At 42.8% G+C, this 28,000-nt stretch overlaps 1 protein-coding gene across 1 annotated transcript in view; it reads left to right on the plus strand.

Moving 5' to 3' along the window:
* Nucleotides 1–25,172, plus strand: part of CDC40 (cell division cycle 40) — an 85,095-nt gene extending 59,923 nt beyond the window's left edge. The window contains exons 5-15 of the mRNA XM_088460413.1: nucleotides 112–251; nucleotides 337–433; nucleotides 1,725–1,864; nucleotides 5,460–5,534; nucleotides 5,990–6,035; nucleotides 7,430–7,531; nucleotides 8,357–8,472; nucleotides 15,609–15,742; nucleotides 16,724–16,800; nucleotides 17,446–17,590; nucleotides 24,414–25,172. Of these exons, the coding sequence (XP_088316539.1) occupies nucleotides 112–251; nucleotides 337–433; nucleotides 1,725–1,864; nucleotides 5,460–5,534; nucleotides 5,990–6,035; nucleotides 7,430–7,531; nucleotides 8,357–8,472; nucleotides 15,609–15,742; nucleotides 16,724–16,800; nucleotides 17,446–17,590; nucleotides 24,414–24,591 (1,250 nt within the window). The 3' untranslated portion in view covers nucleotides 24,592–25,172. The remainder of the gene's footprint in view (nucleotides 1–111; nucleotides 252–336; nucleotides 434–1,724; nucleotides 1,865–5,459; nucleotides 5,535–5,989; nucleotides 6,036–7,429; nucleotides 7,532–8,356; nucleotides 8,473–15,608; nucleotides 15,743–16,723; nucleotides 16,801–17,445; nucleotides 17,591–24,413) is intronic.
* Nucleotides 25,173–28,000: the final 2,828 nt, after the last annotated feature.

Raw genomic sequence — 28,000 nt, forward strand, 5'->3', positions numbered from 1 at the left:
GACCGTTGCAGACTTTTAACAAGGACCCCTTTCAAAAAAAATGTATTCTGTTTTTCCGAGCATGAACTTGGCTGACGGCATTATTCTTCTATTCCCCCTTCACCCATTTAGGATTAACAGTGTTTGAATCCGGTCAGAAAAAAAATGAAAAGAGGAGAAAAGTGAAAGGAACTGATGCCTCTAATATAGATGGTTTCCTGGGCCCATGGGCAAAATATGTTGATGAGAAAGATGTTGCCAAACCTTCAGAGGTAATTTATTATTTAGAGGGCTTCCGGTAAACTGTTTGGGAAAACACAAGCTTCTTGAAATAACATCATATTTGCTTTTTTATAGGAAGAGCAGAAGGAATTGGATGAGATAACTGCAAAGCGACAGAAGAGGGGCAAACCTGAGGAGGAAAAACCTGCCGATGAGAAGACCATACTACATGGTATGTCATTGTATGGCTCTTATTCTTTATGTTCATCCTCTGGATTTAGAATATGCTTAATCCCATCCATATGTGTAGACCATGTAGGTATTGATATAGTCATTGTTAGAGCATTTTTCTGTTAATTAATACAGTGCTTATATTTTAAGCATCACTGTATGCTAAGGGGAGAGCATGGTACACATCTATTGCATGTGATGACGTTATATTGTCTGTTTTATCAAGTACGAGGGTGATTCAAAAGTTATACGCACTCTGGCTGCAGAATGTATTTTTATCAACTTTCAGAAAACACAAATACATTATTTTTCGACATAATCTTTCTGCTTTTCAATACACTTTGTCCATCTGTCAACAAGCTTTCGTATTCCCTCATTAAAAAATGTTTTAGGCTGAGCTGCGAGCCAAAAATGCACCGTTGTCTTCACCTCTTTATCAGACGTGAATCTTCGTCCTCTTAGGGCTTTTGATTTGCAAATATTTTGCAACATAATCCACTGTCACTCGTCTATCCAACAGAATCAGTTCACGTGCACGCTCAATGTTCTCATCAGTCATGGACGGGAAGGGCGTCCGGCTCTTTATGGCTAGCACTTGTGCGACCTTCTTTGAACTTCTCTATCAATTCATACACACTTCTTTGCGACAAAACACTTTCTCCATACTGTGCGCAAAATCTTTGATAAATATCTGCACCAGACACACCCTCAGATCACAAAAAAATGAATCACTGCACGCTGCTCTTTCGTGCAAATCACAAGTGGAGCAGCCATTTTTTCCTTGCACTGCAGCCACAAATGAACTGACGTAACACGATCAAACCTGCACAGCAGTAACTGGGGAGACAGCGACCTAGTACGGAAAGCGTTGATAAGCGGCCAACAGAAGTTTTAATATAACTGGAGTACGGATAATTTTTGCCCCACCCTCGTATTATTATTGAAATGTGTTTCTAATGCATTATATTAAAGGTACTTTCCATCTTTGGGGTGTGGGTTTTACATGCAACACCCTACCTCCTGACTTGTTTGATACGGCCCCCAAAGACTATACACCTTATTCCATAGCTATACCTTTTTAGAATTTCAAATTAGCAGACCTCTGTGCTTTGTTTTGGGGTCGTATATTAGTATGTTACGCAGCAAAACCCGGTTCTGAAACCACACAGATCTGTTCAGAGCATTTCCTAGTTTACACAAACTGAGGAGCTTTGCACATGGATTTTATGAAGAGTGTAATATAAGGTGCAACACGGTAAAACAATAAAAATGCCTTTTTGTTTCTCTTTAAGTTAAAGAAATGTATGACTACCAAGGCAGGTCTTATCTTCATATTCCTCAAGATGTGGATGTTAATCTGCGCTCCACGGAATTGCCAGAAAAATGTTATCTTCCCAAGAAACAGATTCATGTTTGGTCTGGACATACAAAGGTAAGCTCGGCATGGATAACGATGAGTTAGTTGCACACTTCAGGAGCTGCGGGGAAAAGTCTGCGACATAAGGCACCCTCTGGGGTTTAACCTGCGGGGAAAATCCATTGATTCTGCACTTGACACGGCATCAATGGATTAGTGTATTATCCTGGCGTGAGGAAAATGCAATTTAATTGATTAGCTGCATGACATATCCTGCTGCTAATTGAATTCCCCCTATAGAAATTCTGTCAGTTTTGTTTTTATTTTTAAAAGCCAAAGTGACAGATTGTTGCAGTCTATTATGTTAGCTTGAACCAAGCGTTGTCAAACAGTGAAGCTCCTCTGTGATTGGTCCTGGGGCCAATAGTTTTACTATGTTCTTTAGTGATATAGCTACCACTGTACATGTCAGAATGGGACAGACCTTAGGTAATCTTTCTATAGATCCATGGTATAGTCTCTCGGCAGTTGTGAAGGGGAATCGTATAGAAAAAAAACAAATGGAACTCTCATCAAAAATATGGTCAAACGTAATGATCCTGTAGGCTATTTTGTAGCCTCAAATACTTTGTTTCTATGTTTATACCTTGCATATATATCACATCCAATTTCCATATTACCAAGCACTATTGTTTGAACATATTCAGCCTACCTACACTGCCCCAAACTGCTGTTTCACAAATAACATATTGATGAAAAAACCAATGTTAAAATAAATACATTAACAAGAGTCATTAAATAATAAGCACATTTATCTTCTGGACTACTAGAATTTTACGTAGTAAATAAAATGTAGTTCTTAGTATCGATATTTAATTTTTAGGACCCCTTTATCCATTTGGAGAATTCCCCAGTGTGGAAGAAATGTTTCCTGACAAACTGGTTGGCAGTCACTAACCTACAGTGGCATGAAAGTTTTTGCCCCCTTTCTGTTTTCTATTTTTACATATTTGTCACACTTAGTTTCAAATCTTCAAAATTGAATAGAAGACAAAGACAACCTGAGTAGACACGAAATACAGTATTTATATGGTCATTTCATTTATTGAAGGGAAAGTTATCCAACCCAAGCTGGCCCTCTGTGAAATAGTAATTGCCCCCTTAGTTACTCATTTAACCAATGAACCAAATTGGATTGATGTTTGGGTTCGATTAGACTAGACACAATAAGGTTTGATTACTGCCAGCCATGTTGATTCTAAACATCACTTAAATAGAAACTTTCCAGCAATTTGAAGATGGCTAAAAGGGCTAAACAAGCAATGCAGTATTGCTTGATAAAAATAAATTTGGGAAAAGATGAGAGAGATTGCAAATGAAATATCAGTCCGGAAAGGGTTACAAAGCAATTTCTAATGCTCTGGGTCTCCAGCGAACCACAGTGACAGTTATTGTCTCTAAATGGAGAAAACTTGGAACAGTGGTGAATCTTCCCAGGAGTGGCCGGCCTAACAAATTTCCTCCCAAGAGTGCATCGACAATTCATCTTGGAAGTCACAAAAGAATTCATATGATTATCTAAGAATCTGGTGGCCTCGCTCGCTTTAGTTAATGTCAGCATTCATGATTCCACCATAAGAAAAAGACTGGGCAAAAATGGTATTCATGGGACAGTTGCAAGGCAAAAACCATTGCTAACTAAGAGTACCGTAAAGGTTTATCTCACATTTGCAATAAACCCCAATCCTTTGGGTTAATGTTCTGTGGACTGCTGAGTCGAAATTGGAACTTTTTGGAAGACATGGGTCCCGTTACACTTGTAAAGCAAACAACGCATTCTACAATTAGAACATCATACCGAGAGTCAAACATGGTGGTAGTGTGATGGAGAATGTCCGGTCATCAGTCTGTTATCTGAAGCTCAAACACAATTAGGTTTTGCAGCAAGGCAACGATGTGAAGCACAAGAGCAAGTCCACCTCTGGCTCAAATGAAACAAAATTAAGGTTTTGGATTGGTCTAGTCAAAGTTCTGACTTGAATCCAGTTGAGATGGCAGCACCTTCAATGGAAAGTTCATGCTCGAAATCCCTTCAATTTGGCTGAATTAAAGCAATTCTGCAAAAAAGAGTTGGCCAAAATTCCTCCACAGTGATGTGAAAGACTGACCTCCAGTTATCGGAAGCGATACAAGCAGTTATTAAGTTTAGGGGGTAATTAATTTTTCATATGGGTGTTGAATAACTATTTGCATTCCATATATGAGATAATCATTTAAAAACTATATTTTGTCTTTGCTTAGGTTGTCATCGTCTTATATTCAATTTTGTTTGAGGATTTGATACAAAAAATGTGACAGATGTTCAAAAATAGAAGAATTCAGGAAGGGGGCAAAAACTTTCCTAAGTCACTATATAATAAACTGAAAAAAATTACCTGGCAAAAGTACCCCAGCAATCTAGACAATAAATGGCTCTATTAAAAATATGAGGAAACGTGCAGATCAGACTTGACTGGCCATATGTTCTCTGTATATTTAATATTGAAAGGATTATATGTACCATGGGTACATATAATGGGCAGCACAGATGGTGTAATGGTTAGCATTATAGCCTCACAGCACTGAGGGTGTGGGTTCGATTCCCACCACAGCCCTATCTATGTGGAGTTTGTATATTCTCCCTGTGCTTGCGTGGGTTTCCTCCGGGTGCTCCGGTTTCCTCCCACACTCCAAAAATATACTGGTAGGTTAATTGGCTCCCAACACAAATTAACCCTAGTGTGTATGTGTGTGTGCATGTTATAGGGAATATTGATTGTAAGCTCCACTGGGGCAGGGACTGATGTGAATGGCCAACTATTCTCTGTAAAACGCTGCGGAATATGTGTGCGCTATATAAATAACTGTTAATAATAATACCATACTGATAATGGATAAATGCAACACTCCAGATACTAAAGACATATATTTGTAGCTGTTGCTTAAGACCTAAAAGTGGAAGAGACAATCCTTACCCTCTGTCTCTGTTATAACTCCGTATTAGCCAAATGCAGGTTCTGAGTTTATACAAGATGCATGTATGTTCTATAGTAATGCAGAGTTTGAAGGTAGCAGCACTGAGCGACTGTCAAACAGATGAAAAACGTGGTATTTATTTCAATATTTCAGGGAACGAATCCTCTTCGTCAGTACACACATGTGAGTGTCCTGACGAAGGGGATCAGCTCCCGAAACGTTGAAATAAATACCACGTTTTTCATCTGTTTGACAGTCTCCCTGTGCTGCTGCCTTCAAACTCTGCATTATTGGGGGCCAGCATACCTCCTAAGGAGGGCAACGGAGTGAGTACTTTTTAATGTACATTGAGGAGTGCCGGCCCCCCGCATGTCTGCTCTGTTGTAATGGCGCAGTTACTCAGCTTGTCCATTCATGCATTTCATACAGCACCACAAAGTGAGTTGCAACTGGTCGGTAGTTAATTTCTATATTTATCTTTACACATTGTGTACTTATCTTTACATATTTATTTTGTTAATAATGTAATATGGGAGATGCTCCTTGAATGATAGAACACTGAAAGCTTCTCAGGGATCCTTTAGATAATCATGCTATTGTAAGTCTGCACTTAGAGTTTGCTGTGCCCTTTAAATCAATTTCTGCTTATTTTCAGGGTGTCAGTGCTGTAAGATTATTCCCCCTTTCTGCCCATTTACTGCTGTCTTGTTCCATGGATTGCAAGATTAAGGTGAGTAATTGTGCAACATTTCCAAGTATACCACCCTAAATGACTTGTGTACACTGCCTTTGTCTGCAGTAGCAGGTGGCCCAATTACTTACAGACATTTATGGAAACTTTATGGGTCTTTTTACCTAGTTTTATGGTAACCACGGCATGTGGAGGAGCACCAGACTCAGAACATCTGGAACCGGCTTACATGCAGTTGCAGGTTTTAAAAGGGCTGGTTAAGTATTTAGTCAAACATTTTAACAGCTGCCTTGAAACAAGACATTTTATTATACACTGATACCAGTCTGGCAAGCAGATCTTGCGGCATCTTCAAGCACTAACACAAGATATTTTGCCAAACCTTCTCCCATTTGGTTGCAAGATTATTCTCAAAAGTTGAAGCTACATCTATTCTGTGAAAGCTGCAGAAATGAAACCTGCATTTTATTTTTATTTTCTGGATCTCCTCACAGCTCTGGGAAGTGTACAACGAAAGAAGATGTTTACGGTCGTTTGTAGGTAAAGTAAACCTCTTTATATTCATAACATAAATCAAGATATTTCTATTAGGTCTGCCATGTTAATGTGTTGTATCGATATCAAGTAAGAATGTTACTGCTCTTCTGGTTATGGCAACCCATCACTTTACTAGAGGTTATATATTACTGAGGCACACTAACTGCCCTCTCACCTGCTGTTCTATGCTTGTTCCTTGCTCATCATAGCTATATATCCTGTAACCTCACGTCTATATTCTGTCCAGCCACTGTCACTACGTATCCGTGTCCTGCATGGATGTTAAGTACAGCTGTGGCCAATTTGTATGGTTTTTCTTTTTGGCTGTGGTAACTGGTAGGCACTTGTACTCACAGTAGCTAATAGTATACTGGTATATGTTATTTATAGAGAGAATCCACACATATTTTTCTTTCTTATCCTATGGACCAATGTTGGTGAAATAGTTACCTTCTGGCACTACAATGAGGGTCTGATGTACTACGATCCAGACAGTGATAAACTACTAACCAGTCAGCTCCTAACTGTCATGTTACAGGCTGTTTGAGAAATGACAGTGAGGATCATATTGGTTGATAGTTTGTCACTCTCCAATTTATCACTTTCCAGTGGTTTTTGGGACCTCTGCGTTATTATGTAAATCAGTGTTTCTGGGTACTCCTGAGGAGCACCACTGGCTAACCAACTACACTGCCAGAAAAATCTGTTATGTGTTATTGTTGGGTTATCAGTCATATCACATATTTTACATATTGTTTCTTCCTCTTTTACTATAGTAGGTCATTGATATTTAGCCCTGATCTTTCTGGTTGCCTATACAGATGTGTCCTCCTACATCTATCCTCAATACGCCATGCAGCACGAGATGCCTGAAATGAGTGACCCTCTAGGTCCTGTGCTACTGCTAGCATCGGGCTTCTTTTTTTGCTGAATATGCATCTTAGTCGCAATATGATAGGACTAGGACGCACCAGGAGAATACACTGATTAGTTTAATATGGGACACTTGTATATCTGTGTGCGACTGAGTCTGTAAACGAAGCACAGTGGAACTTGGCATGGAAAAAAGTTGCAGCTGCTGTATCGTTGCACTTTGTATACAGATTCAGAGACTCTATTGCACACAGATATACAAGTGTCACATCAAATAAATCAGCAGTCACCAGTTGTGTCCTAATTGCATAGCATCGCATTGCGACTTAGACGCGTTTTTGCCAAAAAAGGCATCGGGCGATAGCGGAGTCTCACAGGACCTGCAACGCAGCGAAGGGGTTGTTTGGCACGACTGCAGCAAAGATTTGTGAGGACACATCTGTAAGTCATTGAAGTACTACTTTAATTCAGTGCTTTGGAACACTATTTGAGAGAGACTTTTCTTCCTCTTTTCTGTAATTCAGGGCACAGTAAAGCTGTTCGTGACATCTGCTTCAATAATGCTGGAACTCAGTTCCTAAGTGCCGCTTATGATCGCTATCTCAAGTTATGGGACTCAGAAACAGGTACTGTTGATACTTTTTAGACTGCATGTTATCAGAGCTGTTGAGTATAATTTAACAGAGACTACACAGTGTTAATATTGGTTATTGCTGTGTGTCTCTTGGGCGTGCCAGAGTCTTTCTAGATGAGGAACATCTGTTTTGTTTTCACCAATTTATCCACATCTCCTCTAGGACAATTTATTGTCATTTCATAATTTCGTTAGTGCTGTGGCCCTTTTCACAAGCAGTCCTGTGAGAAACGTAAATATGGAAACATTTTAGTGTTCATAAACCAGCTTTGATGTGGTTACAGCAGCTGGTGATCTAGAACTATCTGCTCCTCTGTTAACTGAAGACACTTCTACAGTGTCTAGACAATTCAGCCTGGGCCTCCATTCTGTGCAGTTTTTAGTGTTCATTGCATAACGTGTTGTGTCCTCAGTTGCATCGCTTTCTCAGAAATTTCCATAATTTGCTTCACTAAAAGCCTACTGTATTAGTGCTGAATACATTTGGGACATTTATAAAAATGCAGTAAAGATGTTTAAGTCTCTGCACATGACTCCAGTGCAAATGGATTTTGAACTTATTCTCAAATATTGAATATTAATCCAAGTATATGTGCTAAGTATTTGGTGCTATACAGCATTTAAAATCTATAGTCACTTTAAATTTTATGTCCCAGTTATCACAGTACACAGCTTGTTCGCTATCTTATCTAAAAGACTATTTTTCAGTCTATGCACAGTGCTTTTAAAATGTAATATTTTTCACTGGTGACCCCAATTTAGAAGTGTCCTCTAAATGTTCATGTTTATTCAGTAGCTTCTGTTTTTGTGTCTCTAGGCCAGTGCATTTCCAGGTTTACAAACAGAAAGGTGCCATACTGTGTTAAATTCAATCCTGATGAAGATAAACAGAATTTGTTTGTGGCAGGCATGTCTGATAAAAAAATCGTACAGGTGAGCCCCAAAGCATTTCACATAGCAGGCTGGTATGAATGGATGTCAGTCAACGTGTGTAGAATGAAGATTAAAGAGAATTGAAATATTTCTCTGCAATAAAAGAATGCTGGAGAGTGTAGACTTGGCTCTAAGTGGCAATATCTGAGGTTGAAATATATAACACATTCTATTCTGTATTTGTGCAGTAATATTCCCTGCAAAGTACGTATGTGAGGCCCTTAATTGTGAAAATTAAGATTTGTGCATATTTAACCACACATAAAATTAAGCAATTCTGTTTGAAGATTTAGGGGTCTATTTATTAATAATCAAGGTAGTGCCACAATTAATAACAATCTGATAATAATGTGTTTTTAAATGAAAATATCCCCGCTATGTACTAAAATGACCCCACAAGGACAGTGGTAGCGATAACTGCGGTCCCTGCGAGTTACTTTCCCAGCATTTTGAAGGAGTCTTTAACGTGTTTGAAAGATTTCTCTGTTGGAATCTGACAATGCGCATGCACACAGTGTCCGCTGCCGAAACCGGTCGGAGACTGCAGGAGAGGGACCAGAAGATCTCTCTCCTGCAAGTAAAGCCTTCGTAGGCTTCGAGCGGTTTACACTTCGCTTTTCAGAGTTTGGTGCATAGGGGTTAGATTGTAGTCCCCATTGATAATAATGGGGACTGTGATCTGCAGCGTTAATTAGCCTTTTGCAGGAGTTTTCTGTGAAATTTCCTGCATTAGGCTATTCACTAACAGTTCATAAAATTATGCAGAAACTGCAGGTTCTACATAATTTAATGGAAAAAAACTCTTGCTAAATAGACCCCTTATATTCATCTAAAGTACTGAGTAAGATAATCAGGACAGTGTGCAGCTGTCTAGTTTCAAAAGTCTTGACTATATCTGAGCTAGTAAGTGGAGTTTTAAGCCTACTATGTATATCTAAATTGAAATGTGTGTAAATGAAGAAATGTAATCCATTTCACTTAAAATTGTGTGCGCGTGTTTAAAACTTCATTATTGTAGGGCCATTTGCTTGGTGTGTTCATGCATCTGATTAACAGTTAATCTTAATGCTAGAGGTTATTAAAGGCATTCTGAAGACCTAAAACAATTAAACAGCCTTTTTGATCATGCTCATTTTGCCAACTTTGCCACTCTGATAAATATTTTCCTACAAAATGCTAATAGTATTCAGACAAACTGAAACTGTTATGCTGGCCATACACTAGTGCGATTTCGGGTCGATTGCCCGATGTGCGACGCGTCATATGATGAATCGTGTGGAAATCGTGTAATTTTTAAGGTAGGATACGATCCGATGCGCGCTCCTGCAGCTCTTAAAACGTATCGTTTGATCAGATGTGCAGCCCATCATATCTAATGTGATCGTATGCCGATCGTGCGGTGCATTTGCGCATGCAATTTATCGTGCGTCCGAGTGGCGACATTTCTTTAAAAAAATTTAAAAAAAGACTGATGCACTCACTGGGAGATCCGTGATGCATGCATTTGTCTTTAATAAAATAAACAGATGCAGGGATGGTTCAGTGAGAGCCGTCCATGCATCTGTTTGCTGTTTTTTAAAAAAAAAATAATAATTCTCCCCCGCCCCCGAAAGAGCAACCAGCCCTGAGCTTTTAGTGACCCAGTGCTGGTTGTGCAACATACAGGGGACAAACGACGTAGGGGTCCCGTCGTATGTTAGCAGAACCAGCCCTGGTTGCCAAAATACGGGGGACAAATGCCGTAATGGTCCCCCGTATTCTGCGCAACCAGCACTGGGCTCTGAAACGGTCCATGTCCTGGAAATACAGGAGGAAATAATGCATATTTTCCAGAACCAACACCGGACTTTTTCTAGCGGGGGCCTGATGCCACAGCCAGAGGAGCCCCCCCAGGGCACCCCAGGCCCAGGCTGATAGCCCTGTGGCGGTGGGTGCCAGGGATTGTGCTTGCATACGGGGAACCACTACAGCTTTTTTCCCCCGTATGTTGCATAATCAGCACTGGGTCACTAAAAGCCTGGGGCTGATTGCGCTTTTTTTTTTGGAACCTTTTTTTTTTTTTTTTTTTAACACTTTTTTGTTAATATTTCATTTTTTTCACAGATGCACGGTTGGTTCTCATTGAACCATCCCTGCATCTGTGTTTATTTTATTAAAGGCAGGTGCATGCATCACGGTTCTCCCCGTGCGTGCATCAGTCTTTTTTTGTTTTTAACAAATGATGCCGGTCAGATGATTGGATGCATCATATCATGAGATCGTATGAACATCGTGTGTTGATTGTGTGGCCGGGACTGCGAGGGAGTTCAAGGGAAATCGTAAGATGAATCTTATCTGATGCTGGTCGTACTAGTGTATGGCCAGCATTATCAACTTAAAGCTTTGCTCATTACTTTGCCATGCATGGTGAAATATTTATCATCTTTTACATGTTCTGTGGTTTTAGGTCAACTAGGAGAACAAAAAGTAAAACATGGTCAAACATAAAATCTTAAATGCACCTTAAATGTATAACCCTGAAATGAATATAGCTAAAATAGCTTGTCATTTATTAAAAATGTTAACATGTAAAGAAGGGAAGAGGACAAAAAGCAAATAACACAGAAGTTTAACAATTTATACACTATAACAATAAATTAAATATATCCGATAACGTATATAGTAAAGTAGTACAAAGTTTATACATCTCAATTTGGAGAGGCTATATACAGTCCTAAAAAAGTATAGGAAAGATGGTGTAAGAGCCTTCTCTTAATTGTAGAGAATAATCGTGATGTTTCTGGATACCAAAATTGTAATTATAATTAAAATTTGTTCAACCAATTTGTTGAGAACAATATAGTTGTACAGCTATATGTAAATAGTTTGTTGTGAGATTCTCACAACTAGATTTAAAATGACAATAGCAGTGCAAATCAAAGCTAATTTAGTATTTAACAATTTTCGTTTTAAAATCAGCAGTCAAAGTTTTGGCGGCTTTGAGAACCCGTTGTTTAGAAAATACACCACCTGAATTTGAGTCACTGATAATGAAGCCCTTCATGTAACAGTTTTGAAATCTGTTGTACGATATTCCAAGGCACTGATATGAGCTATTGGCTACAGCTAGATAAAGATTTAGACCCATTTCAAACCCAAGACAATCTAATGCACAGCATTTCAGTTCTTGAGAAAGTGCCTATTTTGTATAGCATTAATAAATTAATGTGCAAAAATGCAAATGTCTAACAATAGCTCTAGTATATTAGCATGTAATCAAAATAGTGACTACATAAGTGAATGAAAATAAACCAACATTATCTCCTTACAACTATAATTCATCTATTATTCATCTGGGGGACACTTCTGTGGTACTTACAGCTGGGTTAGAGTCTGGCACAAGGAGTTTGACATTAACTAGTTAAAAAGATAATTCCTCAACCTCCAACCCCTCCCACCTTCACTTGATCATCAGTTTTTAGTTTAGTGCCTCATTTCTTTTAATGTACTAATTTCTTGGTCAACGCTTCAGGACTGTTCACAGGTGACTCATTTCGCTGGTGGAGTGGGAGTTAGTACGCATTAGGGAGTTAGTGTGCACCCCAATCCAGCTCTGCCTCTTGGGGGCTTTAGCGAATCAGCTCTGCTGATCTAGGGCTTCTGCTGTGCCAGGACAATCTTCCGAGGAGGCACTGGGTCAGGTAAGAGCCACCATAGGCTACCCTGGTAGCACTGTGCTGGGACACAATTGCTGGACCCTGTGCACGAGGCCGCATAAATATGTGACCAGGTGCTTCTGCCACTTCCTTCACGCTGCTCTGCTGTTGGGAGGTTGTTGGCTGGGATTGGGCTATGGCATGTAAAAGCCTGCCATTATAGACCCTGCTACCAACAGTGCACACTCCTATCATGAGAAGGGGAACTAGACACTGATTGGTAGGATACTTCATGTTGGGATGAGGATTCCCCTGCTATTTCAGGTGTCCACCATTTAATTGATGCAGTCCATCAGACCCTGCAGATACAGCACTGTGAGGCCACTTCTGCTTCATTATGTAAAGAATAAGCAAGTGTCAGTTTTCTACCATTTTGGAGAGGCGTTAAAAGGAAGCCTGGCTTAAGCCAAGCACAAAGCATCAGGCCCCTAAAGAATTTAGGTATATTTATCCTTTTGCAGACGGGGACACCAGACTTTTGGAGGTCCTGCCTCGGGTGGATGCACTTATTGCTAGGTTGGTTAAGGCCACCATTATCCCTACAGTACACTCTGTTACCCTGTTACCTTGAAGGATATCGCGGATAGGAAAAGTGGTTTCTGGACTTCAGCCTGAGGAGCCTAACTCTGACACTTTTACTCTAGCAGTGCAGATCCGTGAAACCCTGGTTTAAGTGGGAGACCGCACGTTGGGTACGGTCTCTGTGCAGTTGCGACTTTCTGCATTGTCCGTTTCTGTTTAGAGGTCTAATTGGTCATGATCTTGGAATCTTGACCCAGGGGTTACCATAATTCCATATTTCAATGACCTGGTACTCAATTCTCCTTCAGAGGTCCTCCTGCGGCAACATCTGCTGGTAGTGGACACTCTTCAAACTCACAGCTGTGAATTTGAACTTTGTGAATTTTCCCAAGTCGAATCTCCTCCCATCGCAATGGATGGTGTTTTGGGGTTTTTGTTCTCCAACTGCCTCAGGTGTCTTGCCACCGTTGAAGCGATTCCTTTTTCCAGATTTCAAGTTCAGATGTTCCAGCTCCAGATCCGACACCTGGGGTCCAGTTTTCCTATCTGGACAAGCTGTTTTTCCGACTGTCTCTTCAACATGCCAGTCACTCCGGTGGTGGTTTCACACTCCGACTTTGTCCCAGGGCTCTCCATTTTTAATTTGGAACTGGGTGCTAGTCACGATTGATGCCAGCCTGACTGGATGGGTAAGCAGTCCTACTAGACCAGCATTTTCAAGGGCTTTGGACTCCCACAGAGTCCACTCTCCCCATCAACATCCTAGCGTTAAGGGCGATCCGAAATGTTCTGGACTATGCTCCACGTTTCCTGCAGGGCCATTCTGTTTGAATCCAGTTGCACAATGTCACGGCTGTCTACATCAACAAGCAAGGCGAATACTCTGAGTGTTCGGGCATCCTGGAGGTGTCACAGATTCTTCGTTGGCGGAGTTCTGGGTCCCTGTCACATCGGCATATATATTCCCATGGTGTACAACTGGAAGACGGACTTTCTCATTTGCCACACCATTCATCCCGGAGAATGGGAACTACATAAAGGGGTGTTTGAGGAGATAGTAAACATGTGGACTGCCCGATATAGACCTCATGGCCTCCCGCTTGAACAGAAAACTTCTACTGTATGGCACTCACTCATAAGACCCCCCCAAGCAGCCTTCGTGGATGCCATGACTGTTCCTTAGTTTTTTGGCCTGGGCTAACTGTTTCCCCCTCTGTCCATGCTGCCCAGGCTTCTACAGCGTGTTCGTCGAGAGGGTCTTCCAGTCATGTTAATAGCTCCAGATTGGCCTCGTCGACGGTGGTATTCTCTCCTTCAGAGCATGTTGGCCAAAGTTCCTTGCAGTCTGCATTTTCGGCCAGACCAAGGGCAGTGTCTGCACCCAAGTTTGCCTCAGCTTGCTTTGACGGCATGCTTCTTCAGAACATATGCATCGTAGTGCGCGAGCTAGCAATTGCAAACAGAATTGCTATTGCAGAGGCCTACGCAGACCCAGAGCAGAGTGATTGACAGGAAGTGCCATTTGGGTTGTTGGGCGAACACAGGCGCGCCAGTGCATTTCAACGCCATTGCAGGGGCGTGCATAAATTAGCCACTGCGTGGCCATAAGCAGTCCAAGCACTGATGGCGTGCGTGGATAATAGCAATTTCTGAGTAAGGTCAGGGCTTGTGCAAGTGTGCCTATGGGTCCGGTGTTACTGATGGTTTCGCTATGTTGCCCTAGTATACGGATATGAGTGAGGGGGAAGTGGGCGTTCTTATGTCTAGCTGCGTTTTCAATGTGAATGCACACATTTAAATAGCACCTTCGGTGTGTGCGTATAAGCAGAATTGCGTACCGTAGTGAATCAGGCTTTTAAGTTTAATCTCAACCAGGACATTGAACTTCCTGCTTTTCCGCAAGCTTTTTCATCCACCACCTCTTCCACTGTGGAGTTATTGGATGTGGTCAGTGCTCTTCTATTCGGCATACAGATTCTTTGTTGGTTGATGCCCCAAAACGAGGTTGGCTGACATCCAAGAGTACCATTGCTCGGTGGGTCACCTCACCCATACACCTAGCTTATCTGTCTGCGGACTTGCCAGTTTTAGTTTCTCTTCGGGCTCATTCTGTTAGGGCTTCTTTGGCAGTGCACCGCCGAGCCTCGGTGGAGCAGCTGTGCAGAGCAGCGACCTGGTACTCCGTGCACACCTTCACAAAAGTTACAGTTTCCATACTTTTTGTATGGGGGTGACCAGGTTTGGGCATAAATGTCTGTGTGGTTCTGCCGACCGATTTCCCCCCTTCCCCTTAGCTTGCTTTGGAAAGTCCCAGCTATAAGTACTACTGCAGTGTCCCCCAGATGGATGATTAAATTGACATTTTTTTGTACTCTGTAAAATACTTTCTTCGAAGTCCATCTGACGCGTACTGAGATTCCTTTCTGATTTGTTCTTGTTCTATGGGCAGTTGTCTCTTACGATGTTATGTTCATGGTTTTTCTGTTCTTCCTTCATTCAGCTTTGCTAAACATATAAACTGAGGAATCCAGTGGAGGTGGGAGGGGTTAGAGGGGGCGGAGTTCTTTTTTAACTAGTTAGTGTTAATCTCCTTGTGCCAGACTCTAACCCAGCTGTAAGTACTATCACAGTGTCCCCCAGATGAACTTCGAGGAAGGGATTTTACAGTGAGTATAAAAATATTATATAATTAAGGTACATTTATTTTTGAGGGCACTCTTACACCTACCCCATGCTGTTTGTCTATGTCTAGCTACTGTATTGTACACTAATTTTCAGGTGCATTTATATATTTAGTCACTTTCGATTATATTCTGACCTACCTCCACTTTTTAAAACGTGTCTACAGAGACTGTTGTGTTGTATAATACAAAACATGCTGTTTTGTGTGCAGTACCTGACTATTTTTCAAACTTTTAGTGGGATATTCGAAGTGGTGAGATTGTCCAAGAGTATGACCGACATCTGGGAGCTGTCAACACTATTACTTTTGTGGATGAGAACAGGCGTTTTGTAAGCACCTCTGACGATAAAAGCTTGAGAGTTTGGGAGTGGTAAGGCCTATGTTCACACTGTTGTAATTAAGAAAGTAAAATGTACAGTGTTTTTGGAAATAAATCTGCACACTATTTTTGTTTAATTTGAAATAGAATGAAGTATGATTTTTTTTGGGGGGAGCTAATACATAAAGTATTGTAGGACAAAATAAAAATTCCAGATTCTTTCTACAAGTTACTAAACATTTAAACACATTTTTATATTTAAAAAAAAAAAAAAACATAACCCTTTTCAAGGCACTCTAAAATATTCTGGGGGACTTGTTAACAAGAACTTAGTTTGCTTATACTTGAAAAATCAAGCAATTTTTTTCCATCTAAACTTAGGCTTCACTTTAACTGATGGTTTTGGTTCTAAATTTCTCAAACTTTTTGTTTGTAGTTGTCAGTGCTGCATATATTTGCATAAGTAATTATAGTTGAGAACCTGAGGAAATTTTGACAACTGCAATTTATTTTATATAGTAATTTAATTGTGTTATGTTTTTAATGGGTTGAGCTGAAATTAAATTCTCAGAGCATTCTGTATTAATGTTGTATGTAATTGAAAAGAGACAAGTAGCCAATATGGTTGTTTTTTTTGTTTTCGTTAAACTTAGAACATTTTTATAATCAATAATCATGTGTTAATGTTTTGAAAGTTCCGCGTTGCTACAATACCTTACCAAATATACCATAATCTTGACCTTTATTATTCTTACTAGACAATCTTGTCTTTATAAGTACTGTCATAAAATGTTTAATGTTCGTTTTTGTTTTTTTTTCTAACTTGATTTTGCATCTAATTTCCATCTTAATATTGACTTATTTATCTTTAATGCATGGATAAAGTTTTAAATGAATGCACTACCCGGTTCATTTGACTATTAAGTACCTCACATTTATATTGCATAACAGAAAAAGTAGTAGATTTGGTTTCATACCAATGTTATGATGTCCTTATCGCCTGATAATATAGGCTATTCAATGTTTTTGCAGGGATATTCCTGTGGATTTCAAGTACATAGCAGAGCCAAGTATGCATTCAATGCCTGCTGTCACCCTGTCTCCTAACGGTGAGTGAGGTGCCTTTGGAAAAGTAATGCTCTCCTAAGACTACGGGGTATATTTACTAAGGTGCGGGTTTTTAGAAATGGAGATGTTGCCCATAGCAACCAATTAGATTCTACTTAACATTTATCTAGAACCTTCTAGGAGATAATAGCTGGAATCTGGTTGTTATGGGCAACCTCTCCACTTCTAAAAACCCGCACTTTAGTAAATATACCCCTAGGAATCTTGGACAGATGTATCAAGGTTATTTTTGCGAACATGTAGTGAAATAAGCATTTTACACGTGGTTTTCATTCTAATTTAATTTTCACAATATGTATTAAACTGTTAACGCATTAGATATCTGCCATGAAAATTCAAACTGTAAAATATTGCCTAATGTCACGTTTTTTGGGGGTGTTTTTTTTTTTTTTTTTTTTAATGAAAAGTGATATTTTTCAAAAATATAAAGCACTGGAAAGGCTTTACATTCTAGAATTTGATTGCTTTAGTTTCTCCAGATGTGGTATCTTGGTGGCACCAGAAGAAAGACTAGATTTTTTTTTTTTCCCCCACTTGTCCAAATATTTTTGTATCAGATGTTTTGTCTCCCTCTTTGTTGCATGTTCACATTTTTTAACTGTATTAAACTTAATATTCATTCACAGGTAAATGGTTGGCATGTCAGTCAATGGATAATCAAATATTAATATTTGGTGCACAAAACCGATTCAGATTGAATAAAAAGAAGATTTTCAAGGGTCATATGGTGGCTGGCTATGCTTGTCAGGTTGACTTTTCACCAGACATGAGGTGAGAATAATACATGAGATCAGGGGTGGCGGAACATAATGGGGAAGGGAATTGTCTTGACAGATTACAAATTATATTTTGATAGGTCAAAGGGAACTAATGCTTCATATAAGAACCAATACACTGTATATAAACAATATCCGATATTGTTTTTTCATTTTCTTGTCATGCTGGCCAATGATGACATATATAGGGTGATTCATATAATAGAAAAAGGAGCAAATTTGCACCTTGGCAAAACCATGTTGCTCTGTAAGTAGGGCAGATTTAAAATATGCAGAGAGATTTAGAGTTGGGAGTTGCGTTTCCCAGCTGAACTCTATATTGCTGTATAAAACTAAAGCTCCCCAGTATTTGTGGGCTACATGCAACAGCAGCCAGGGTTTACCCTGCACACAAAGGTATTTTGCACCATGTGCTTGCAACATGGTTTATCCACTGCACAGTTGTCTTTTTTTTTTTTTTCTACATCATTGTCCATAGGGTATCCACAGGATGCCTTGGGGTATAGGTGATGACGTCAGGCATCAGGCACCATAGAGTTAAGTTTTCAGCCTCCCAGGATGCACTAGGGTCGCCCTCCTATACCCCGCCCCCGAGCCAAAGCATCTCAGTTTCGTTGGTGCCCGGCTCGGAGTCGGAGCACCTGTTTAGAGGGGGGCTAAGGATAGCCCCTGAAGTTTCTTCGCGGCAGCTGTGGCCGCACATCTGGAAGTACAGCATGGACAGTCACTACTGACGTCCATGCTGTCTTCCCTACACCCCGCCAGTACCAGAACGCCGGTACTGATCCGGGGATGCTGGTAAGCATCTGGGGTCACAGCTAGCGGTGACCCCAGATGTTTTGGACCATGGCCAGATTCAAGGGGACAGCAGGTAAGCAGTGGGGTCCCGCGGTGTGTCTCTGCTGATACATGGTCCAGAGTCCCCAGGCAGGGGGCTCCCTGGTGACTGGCTGCAGCGTGGAGCCAGGTAACAAACCTGTGCTTCCACTACCCCTCTGGGACAGCGGACCGCAGCTGAGCGGCAGCGCTGCGGTGTCCCAGGGGTTAATTGCATGCCAGGGGAGCGCGCCTTCCCTGTACACAGCCGGCGCCTCCCCCGCTGCACACAGCCCTCTCTGCCCCTGCCGATTGGCCCTGTGGCAGCGCTCCTCCCCCAGGCCGGCCTCCTCTATGCTCCTCGGTGGCCATCTTTCAAGAAGCATGGTGAACGCTGCTGGAGGCTGTTGATCGGTGGCGTCGTGGTCTGGGTCCCCCGGCATACTTCTCCTCCGTTGAAACAGGTCTGTGTATGCAGCGCTGTGTCCTACCAGGCTCTGTGTCTGTGTAGTTGAAGAACAGCGCTGATAGTGCAGGGATTCATTTCTTTGCATAGTATGTGACTTCTGCTAGCGTCTGCTGCCCGTACTTTCACTTTCTACTGTCAGCCATTTCACTGTCCCTGCTCTTCTTCTGTTAAAGCCCTTGCGGTGCGGTGATTGCAGGGTGGTTCTCACACTATACTAACAAGTATTAGTGAGAGGGGTCACATACTTACCATCATGTCTGAGAGTGAATTTCCTCTCCAGCTTCTGTGCACTACGTGCAAAGTACCAATAGCGGAGGGGGAGGGTAACGCGGAGGGGCTGTGTCGGCAGTGTTATTGGCGCGGCCGATTACTGTCACGGCTCTGGTACAGGAACCGCGCTGGGCTTGTTTCGTCAAAGCGCTTACAACCCTAGTGGGCCAGTGAGCTCCGCCACCTGCGTTTTCACAGATGGGATTGTCCCAGCAGTCAGTGGTGTCGTCACCCATGCAGGGTTTCCCGAGACAACTGATGGTACCCCACAGTCTCCTTATTTCCCCTCCCCAGGTCTCTCAGGAACCTGCGTGGGTTAATTCACTGACAAGTTCTGTACAGCATTTGTCGGACGTGTTACATGGGCAGTCTGTGTTGCGGCCTGTGGCGTCTCTGTCCACTCCTTATGAGGATGACGACGTGACGTTCGATGATGGGGAGATTCTGGATTTATCTGACCAAGAACCTCTCCGTACTAAAGAGTCGGACGCTATGTCCAAGGTTTATATTCCTGGCCTTATTTGGGCAGTCCGCACAGCTTTAGTTATTGAGGATGACGATCCCCCGGTGTCCAAGTCCAAATATGCCTTTTTTAAGGGTATTAAGGGTGACGCCACAGTGTTTCCTCTTTCAGGTCAATTAGTAGACCATTTAGAGGAGGCGTGGAAACACCCTGGCAAACTGTATCAGCCTCAAAGACGTCTAGCGGTGGCTTACCCGTTTGCGGACAATTATTTTTCTAAGTGGGAATCCCCTCCACAGGTGGATTCTCATGTGACACGCCTAGTCCGAAGTGCCACATTGCCCATGCCCTCCATGTCCTCCTTGAAGGATGCTACGGACCGTAAGGTGGAGATCTGCCTAAAGTCCATTTATTCCCTCGGGGGGCATCCAGACTGGCTATGGCCGTATGTTGGGTAGCCAGAGCTATGGAGCGTTGGGCTGATAGTTTGGAGGCGTCTTTGGATTCCGACTGTTCAGCTGAACAGGCCGAGTTGGTAGGCAATCTCCAGGATTCGGCCACTTACATCAATGAAGCGGCCTTGGATATCAGTACCCTCACATCTCGGATTTCTTCGGCAGCTGTTGCTGCTCGTCACACCTTATGGTTGCAATCCTGGAAGGCGGACGCTGATTCCAAAAAGGGCTTGGAAGCTTTACCCTTTAATGGAGAAGTCCTATTTGGTCCGGATCTGGACAAAATTGTGGCCACGCTGGCGGCAGCCAAGTCTGCATGTCTCCCGTCTGCTGCGGTCCCTTATAGTTCGGGTACGTCGTCCTTTCGGCCTTACAGGGCCCATGGTAGGCCTAAGGCGCAGTCTTTTCCCTGACAGGCTGGCCCCAAGAAATCGGCCAAGCCCAGGAAACAGGCCTGGAGTACCAGACGTTTGGCCCCTAAGTCTGATGACAAACCTGCAGCCTGACGGTCTGGGCCTCCCTTTGGGGGATCCCAAAGTGGGAGGCCGCCTGCTGCAGTTCGCCCACGACAGACAATTGGGTTCACGAGGTGGTTTCTCACAGGTATGCCCTCTCCTTTCGGCACAGGCCCCCATCCCGATTCTTCACCACGGGTCTTCCCTTAGACCGGAACAAAGCCATGGAACTGCGGAAAGTTTTGCATACTATGCTCCAGGCTGGAGTTATAGTGCCTGTTCCATTCTCCCAGAGGGGCCAGGGTTTCTTTTCCAATCTATTTTTGGTGCAGAAACCCAATGGGTCGCACCGTCCGATTCTCAACCTCAAAGCCCTCAACAAGTCCGTGTGGGTGCCGAGGTTTCGGATGGAGACCCTATGGTCCATCATTCTGGCGCTGGAACCTGGGGATAACATGGTGTCGTTGGACATACAGGACGCTTACCTGCATGTCCCTTTTCTTTTACTCCATCAACAGTTCCTCGGGTTTGCAATCCGCAATGATCACTTCCAGTTCTGGGCGTTACCTTTTGGCCTGGCGACAGCACCACGAGTGTTCACCAAGGTTATGGCGTTCATGGCGGCTTTCCTGCGGCTGCAGGGAGTCCGCATGTTGCCGTACCTGGACGACCTTCTGTTGGTAGCAGGATCGCCAGAGCTCCTTCTACGCCACTTGGATCTGATGATTGCGGTACTGCAACGGCACAGCTGGTTAATAAACTGGCAAAAGTCCATCCTGATCCCGTCTCAGAGGATTCTGCACCTCGGAGCCTTATTGGACTCCAGACAGCAGAGGATCTTTGTGGGAAAAGATCTCTGCCTTACAGTTGAGGGTGCGCAGTTGTCTCCAGAGTCGCCGTGTGTCCCTGCACTCGGCGATGAGGTTACTGGGCTCCATGGTGTCAGTATTCGACATGGTGGAATATGCCCAGTTTCACTCCAGACCTCTGCAGCAATTGATCCTGTCCAAATGGAATGGACTGCCTCAGAGTCTAAAGTCCCAGACGATGGTGCTCACTCCGGAGGTTCGCCTGTCCCTAGCCTGGTGGTTGCAGACGACCCATCTCAACAAGGGTCGTCCATTTTATGTGGCTAACTGGGTCCCGTTGACAACGGACCCAGCCTTCGGGGCTGGGGAGCAGTCACTGGTCCACACTTGTTCCTGGGCAGATGGACTCAAGCGGAGAAGGAGCTTCCAATAAACATCTTGGAACTCCGCGCGGTTTTCAATGCTCTCCAGCAGGCACATCGGGGTCTCCAAGGTCACCCCGTGCAGGTCCAGTCGGACAACACCACCACCGTGGCCTACTTAAATCGGCAAGGAGGAACCCGAAGTCAGGCGGCACTCGTAGAGGTGTCCCGCATCCTGGTCTGGGCAGAGCGCAATCTCCCAGCCATATTGTCCGTATTCATCCCGGGAGTCCTCAACTGGGAGGCTGACTTTCTCAGTCGCCAGGACGTTCATCCGGGGGAGTGGTCTCTGCACCAGGATGTCTTTCAACTTCTGGTGGACAGGTGGGGTCTTCCAGAGATCGACCTCATGGCGTCACGGCACAACAACAAGTTGCCGGTGTACGGGTCTCGAACAAGAGACGAAAAGGCGTCTCTGGTGGATGCTCTGTCCGTCCAGTGGACGTTCCAGTTTGCTTATCTCTTTTCTCCGTTTTGCCTTCTTCCACGGGTAATCCGGAAATTCAAACAGGAAGGAGGGACGCTCCTGTTGATAGCTCCCACGTGGCCCAGGCGGCACTGGTTCTCAGACCTTCAGGGTCTGTCCGTGGACAGTCCTCTGCGGTTGCTGCTGCGACCAGACCTACTGTCACAGGGTCCTTGTCTTCACACGGACCTGACTCTGCTGTCTTTGATGGTGTGGTTGTTGAGCCGGCCATGTTAAGGTCCGGGGGGTTTTCCAGCTCTGTAGTACGAACTATGCTGAGAGCTCGGAAACCATCTTCTGCAAGGATTTACCATCGTGTGTGGCATACGTTCTTCCAGTGGTGTCGACCGAGAGGTTGTGCCCCTCGGGAGTTCCGTCTGTCTAGAGTGTTAGCTTTCCTACAGGCGGGACTAGACCATGGGCTACGCCTTGCTTCTCTGAAGGTGCAGGTGTCTGCCCTGTCCGTCTGGTTCCATCGTAGGATTGCTACAATCCCTGATATGCGCACCTTTATGCAAGGTATTCTTCGAATCCAGCCGCCCTTTGTTCCACTGGTGGCGCCTTGGGATTTAGCTGTGGTCCTGAGGGCTCTCCAGGGACCGCCGTTTGAACCACTGGGCTCAGTGGACCTTAAATGGCTGACAGCTAAAACTATTTTCCTTCTGGCCATCGCTTCGGCCAGACGTGTTTCTGACTTAGGGGCTCGCTCCTGTAGACCCCCTTTCCTGATTTTTCATGGGAACAGGGCAGTACTGCGTACTCGTCCTGATTTTCTTCCCAAAGTTGTTTCACGTTTCCATATCAACGAGGAAATCGTTGTGCCGGCTTTTAACTCACCTGATCTTTCAGTGGGTGAGGCCACTTTGGACGTTGTGCGGGCCTTAAGGATTTATGTTGACCGCACTTCTTCGTTTAGAAAGTCGGACGCCTTGTTTGTCCTCTATGGCTTCCGTAAAAAGGGTTGGCCTGCTTCAAAGCAAACTTTGGCAGGTTGGATTCGTATGGCAATTTCAGAAGCTTATCTTCATGAAGGCCTTCCGGTTCCATCCTCTGTGAGGGCTCATTCCACTAGGTCTGTGGGTCCTTCGTGGGCAGCTCGATGTGGTGCCTCTGCAGTGCAGATCTGCAAGGCTGCCACGTGTTCCTCTGTCCATACCTTTGTGAGGTATTATGCGTTTGACACCTTTTGCCTCTCAGGATGCTTCCTTCGGGCGGCGGATTCTCCTTTCAGCATAGGAGCGTCCCCACCCTTGAAGGATACTGCTTTGGGACATCCCCAAGGTATCCTGTGGATAACCTATGGACCCTGATGTAGAAAATATGAGATATGGTAAGAACTTACCTTTGTTATCTCTATTTCTATGAAGTCCATAGGGTTCCACAGGACTCCCGCCCTGTCGCACCTGTGCTGCAGATGGGCTTTACTCTGGTCACCGGTTTTTCCGTCTCCCTCTGGTGAGAATGTGATTCTTGTGTGTGTCCAGATCTTTCTTCTCTCTTCCTTCTCCTCCTGCGGCCTATGGCTTGGTACGTAACTGAGATGCCTTGGCTCGGGGGCAGGGTATAGGAGGGGGACCCTAGTGCATCCTGGGAGGCAGAAAACTTAACTCTATGGTGCCCGATGCCTGACGTCATCACCTATACCCCAAGGTATCCTGTGGAACCCTATGGACTTCGTAGAAATAGAGATAACAAGGGTAAGTTCTTACCATATCGCATATTTTTTTCTTTACTCCCAACTTTGAATCAGCCCACGGTGTCTTGTTCCGCTACTTCTACACATAAAGAGATGACTTGGGACAGTGTGCTATGTATTAACAATGTCGGGTGACATCACTTGTTTTTGCAGTTAACTGAGACCATTTGACTTGGAGCATTTCACTGAAAAATGATTTTGCCTTAATAAAAATAATTATGCTGTGCACAACAGCTCCTCATATTTATAACAGGCCTAACATTTCCTGCTTAACACAAAGAAACAGACTCTTTGTTAGTGATACTGTACATGACAGCAAATGTTTTTCTGCATTATAAGCCTGCTTTTTACAGGCAAAATCAAATGTTATACTTAAGGAGATATTCCAGTAAGTTACATCATAATGATTTTACACTTAAAGACCAAACTGATGGAGGTAGAGTTTAGCCTGTTATACTGTACTTGGTTTAAACATTTACCGTTTTCTTATTTTCCAGTTATGTAGTGTCCGGTGATGCTGATGGAAAGCTGAACATCTGGGACTGGAAAACTACTAAACTGTATAGTAGGTTAAAAGCTCATGATAAAGTTTGTATAGGTGCAGTGTGGCATCCCCATGAAACATCCAAAGTGATCACCTGTGGATGGGATGGCCTCATCAAACTGTGGGACTAAAAGCTGACACTCAAGTGCCTGTTGTGGGTGAAGAGAAACAAATATAGTTAAAGGATATTCACCTTTTATGGACATTGTCATGAATGGAGCTTACACCAGGAGAATACCTTTAACAATCAGACTGCCATTCAAACTGAAAGCACATTGTGTTTCGAGATTTAGCTTTTAAGGAGGACCCATTGTGTTTTTCATGTTTCATTCCTGAATTTACCAGTATGTAGACAGCTGCCCAATGTATTAATTATCACAAATAATCTATTTATGTTCTTATGGGTATTTTGGAAGTTTTTGAATATTGTATATTTATCAGCCTTTCTTTTATGTATTCACCAGAATTATGTGTAAATTAAAATGGGCACTGTATATTTTCAATGTATTGACACAAACAAATCAACAATGCCTTGTGTATTGTGTGTCCACTTGGCATTTGGCAAAGTACCTTCATCAACAGGATCGTATTGTTTGGTCTGTTTTCCATATGGATGTGTGTATATTTAAGCTGGAACAAAGTCTCTCCAGATTTATGCAGTACAGAAACTGTTTTTTATAAGTCAAAATAAAATTTTTAAATTGCTATTTTACATCGTAGTTTCAGTCATGTGTTTTGTGTCATTACACAAAGTCACTATCATGAGAATTATATAAAGAGTAAAGGAAGGTTTTGGTCGTACCAGAGTGTTTAATTCCCGTGCCATTAGTGTGTGTGTATAAATAAATATATATGGAGGTGTCTATCTTTTCATTCTCTAAAGGTGCCCATCCACTAGATGATGATTAAGCTGAGCGATTTAACGATAACGTTATCGTTCGCAAATCGTTTGCAAAAATGTCTAAAACGACCAGCGATGTGCGCTCCCGCTGGTCGTTTAGACATGTCATCGAGCAAACATGCTGGACAATCTGACGATAACGTCAGATTCAGCATGTTTGCAGATGATTGATGTGCCTACACTGAACGACTGCTCGATCAGTGTAGGCTCATCACAGACTGACAAACAACTGCACGACTACAATGTTGTAATCATGCAGTCATTTTGAGGTTTGCAAGTGGATGGGCAGCATAACTCAGATATTTAGAGGCATGTTTATTAACTATCAGGTTTTAGCCCTGATGGTTATCATGTCAATAAGAAATATTGTATCGATGTAGTATATTTAAAGAAAAAATCGAATTCTGGAACAGGAGCTAATGAGATCACATTACCACCTGCTTTGGGGCCCGGTCACGCTCCTGCACATGCACAGTTAACAGACTACGCATGTGCGAGCGCCCATTGGCGGGTAGGAATCCTACAGATCCCCCTCCCAGTAAATTATGCAGTGTAGCCCAGTGGTATCCATCCATTCCATACAATTGTAAAAAAAATGGAATGATCCCTTTGTGGCCTGCTGACTATACTCCTATTCATGTACAGCGATGATATGCCTGTCACTATCAGTATACAAACTTTCATCAGATTGTGGCAAATTATAGGAGAAAATCTTCCAGTAACCAGTTGAGGTCTCCTTAATTTCTCTGGTCCTTTTTGCAAACAGCGGTACTTCAACAGTGATAATTCTCTGATGCATTTAGTCCTACTGGGAATCAAAATGTCACAGTGCTTATTTAATATGTATGGAACAGATCAAACTCTCACAATTTTGAAACCTACAAACTCATTTAATGAGGTGTCCGCTATCAGTTTATTACAAACTGCAGTCATGTCTGTTGCATATTTAACCGCATGGCCCGTATTCAATTAGCGGCGAAAAGCCGTAATCTGCAGATGACATAATTTCACGAGGCGGAAACTTTTCGCCGTATTCAATTGCAAAGACTTGTCACGTACGCGGAAAGTCAATGCAATGTAATAGGCAAAAAAGTTTTGCCTATGAATACCTGGCGGAAAAAGTGCAGAATTGCGGTTTTGGGGTCCAAAGGTGCAGAAACCACTCTGCACCCTTTGGACAGCCCCCCCAAAAACTGCGTCAAAAACATGCAAAAAAAAAAAGGAACACCTCAAGAAAGCACTTTGAAAATGGGGGCAAAAAAGTACAAAGGGGGTACAAATGCAAAAACTAGCTAAATAGGTGTTTTTTTTATTTTTGTTATTGCAGGTGTTTGCTGAAGGTGCATTTTTTGTGGCACTTCAAACTTGACTTTAGCGATTTATAACTATGCTTGCACCCATTTTCAAGTACCCCAAATTTGACAGGAATACTTATTTTCACCCAAAAAACTGCTTAATGCTATTCTTCACCACTTGTGCAAAGACGCTATTTTGGAGTAATTGACAGCACTTAAGTACCCCAAATAGCTTCAGTAGGGCTAATCGGGGACATCTAGATTGATCCTCAATGTTAGTGCAATTTTTGGGGGTTGTCAGGCTGATTTTCCCAATTCTGCCAATACTTTTCACCTGGTTTCGCTGGGACGCGTTTATGCGTCCATTGGAATTGAATACGGCGAATAGCAGGAGTGCGTGCGGTACTTTTTGCATGCAAAACTGGCGGTGGGCGAAAAGTCCGGCATGTGAAAAAGTATCACGGGTGCGAAAACAATTGAATATGGCCCTATGTCAGTAATTTTATAGATGTTGAATTATAAATAGGAAAATATAAGAGTTTACTCTACCTCATTCCCTCATGGTGCAGCGTCTCATCTTCCTAATTACCACCTCTCTCTCCCACCTATATATTTCTCTAGTGCTGCTCTGTACTTATGGAATTCTGCAGTGACTGCCCAAGCTGTACCCCAACCTTCAAACTTCCAAGCACATTTGCAAATCCTAGCTCTCACTATAGCCCATCCTACCACAACCTTGATAGGTACTGCCTTGGGGTGCTATCAGCTACCACCATGACTGGCAGGTGCTGCAGAACTTTGTGGCTGCTTAAAAAGGTGAGTGATGACTTTGACTTGAACATTTCTATGATTCTTTTATTTTTCAGCCATTCTGATGTAGATTTGCTCGTGGTTATACAGCAGGACAGATAGATGAGCTCACCTTTCTGCTCTAGAGTACTAGTCTATGGTGGACATTTGATCTCCTGGTGAATTTGATGGGCTGGCTGTTATGGGTTGTCAGTGGGATAAGATGTTTCATATTTTAAGATGATTATTACTTATGTCCTGATATGTATAGACAGCCTTTCGAGCAGATGTATTTTATTTTTGTATATTGAGTATTTTTTATTGATTTTTCAAAACTTACACCCCACATTAATTAAAAAATATAAAGCAATTGAGCTGGGGCAGATGTGAAAATCAAATACAGCATACAGTAGACAGAAGCATATGGCAATGTACATAAGAGTAGAATGGTATATAAAGAACAGGATATATTGAGTACTCCTTAATGTATAAATTCAAAGCAAAAAAACTTGAAGGCGCCATTCGAGCACATAAGTCCGAAGATGATAGAAGTAC

The sequence above is a fragment of the Taudactylus pleione genome, unplaced genomic scaffold (assembly GCF_031769625.1).
Source record: "Taudactylus pleione unplaced genomic scaffold, aTauple2 ptg000046l, whole genome shotgun sequence".
In the NCBI taxonomy this organism is placed as follows: domain Eukaryota; kingdom Metazoa; phylum Chordata; class Amphibia; order Anura; family Myobatrachidae; genus Taudactylus; species Taudactylus pleione.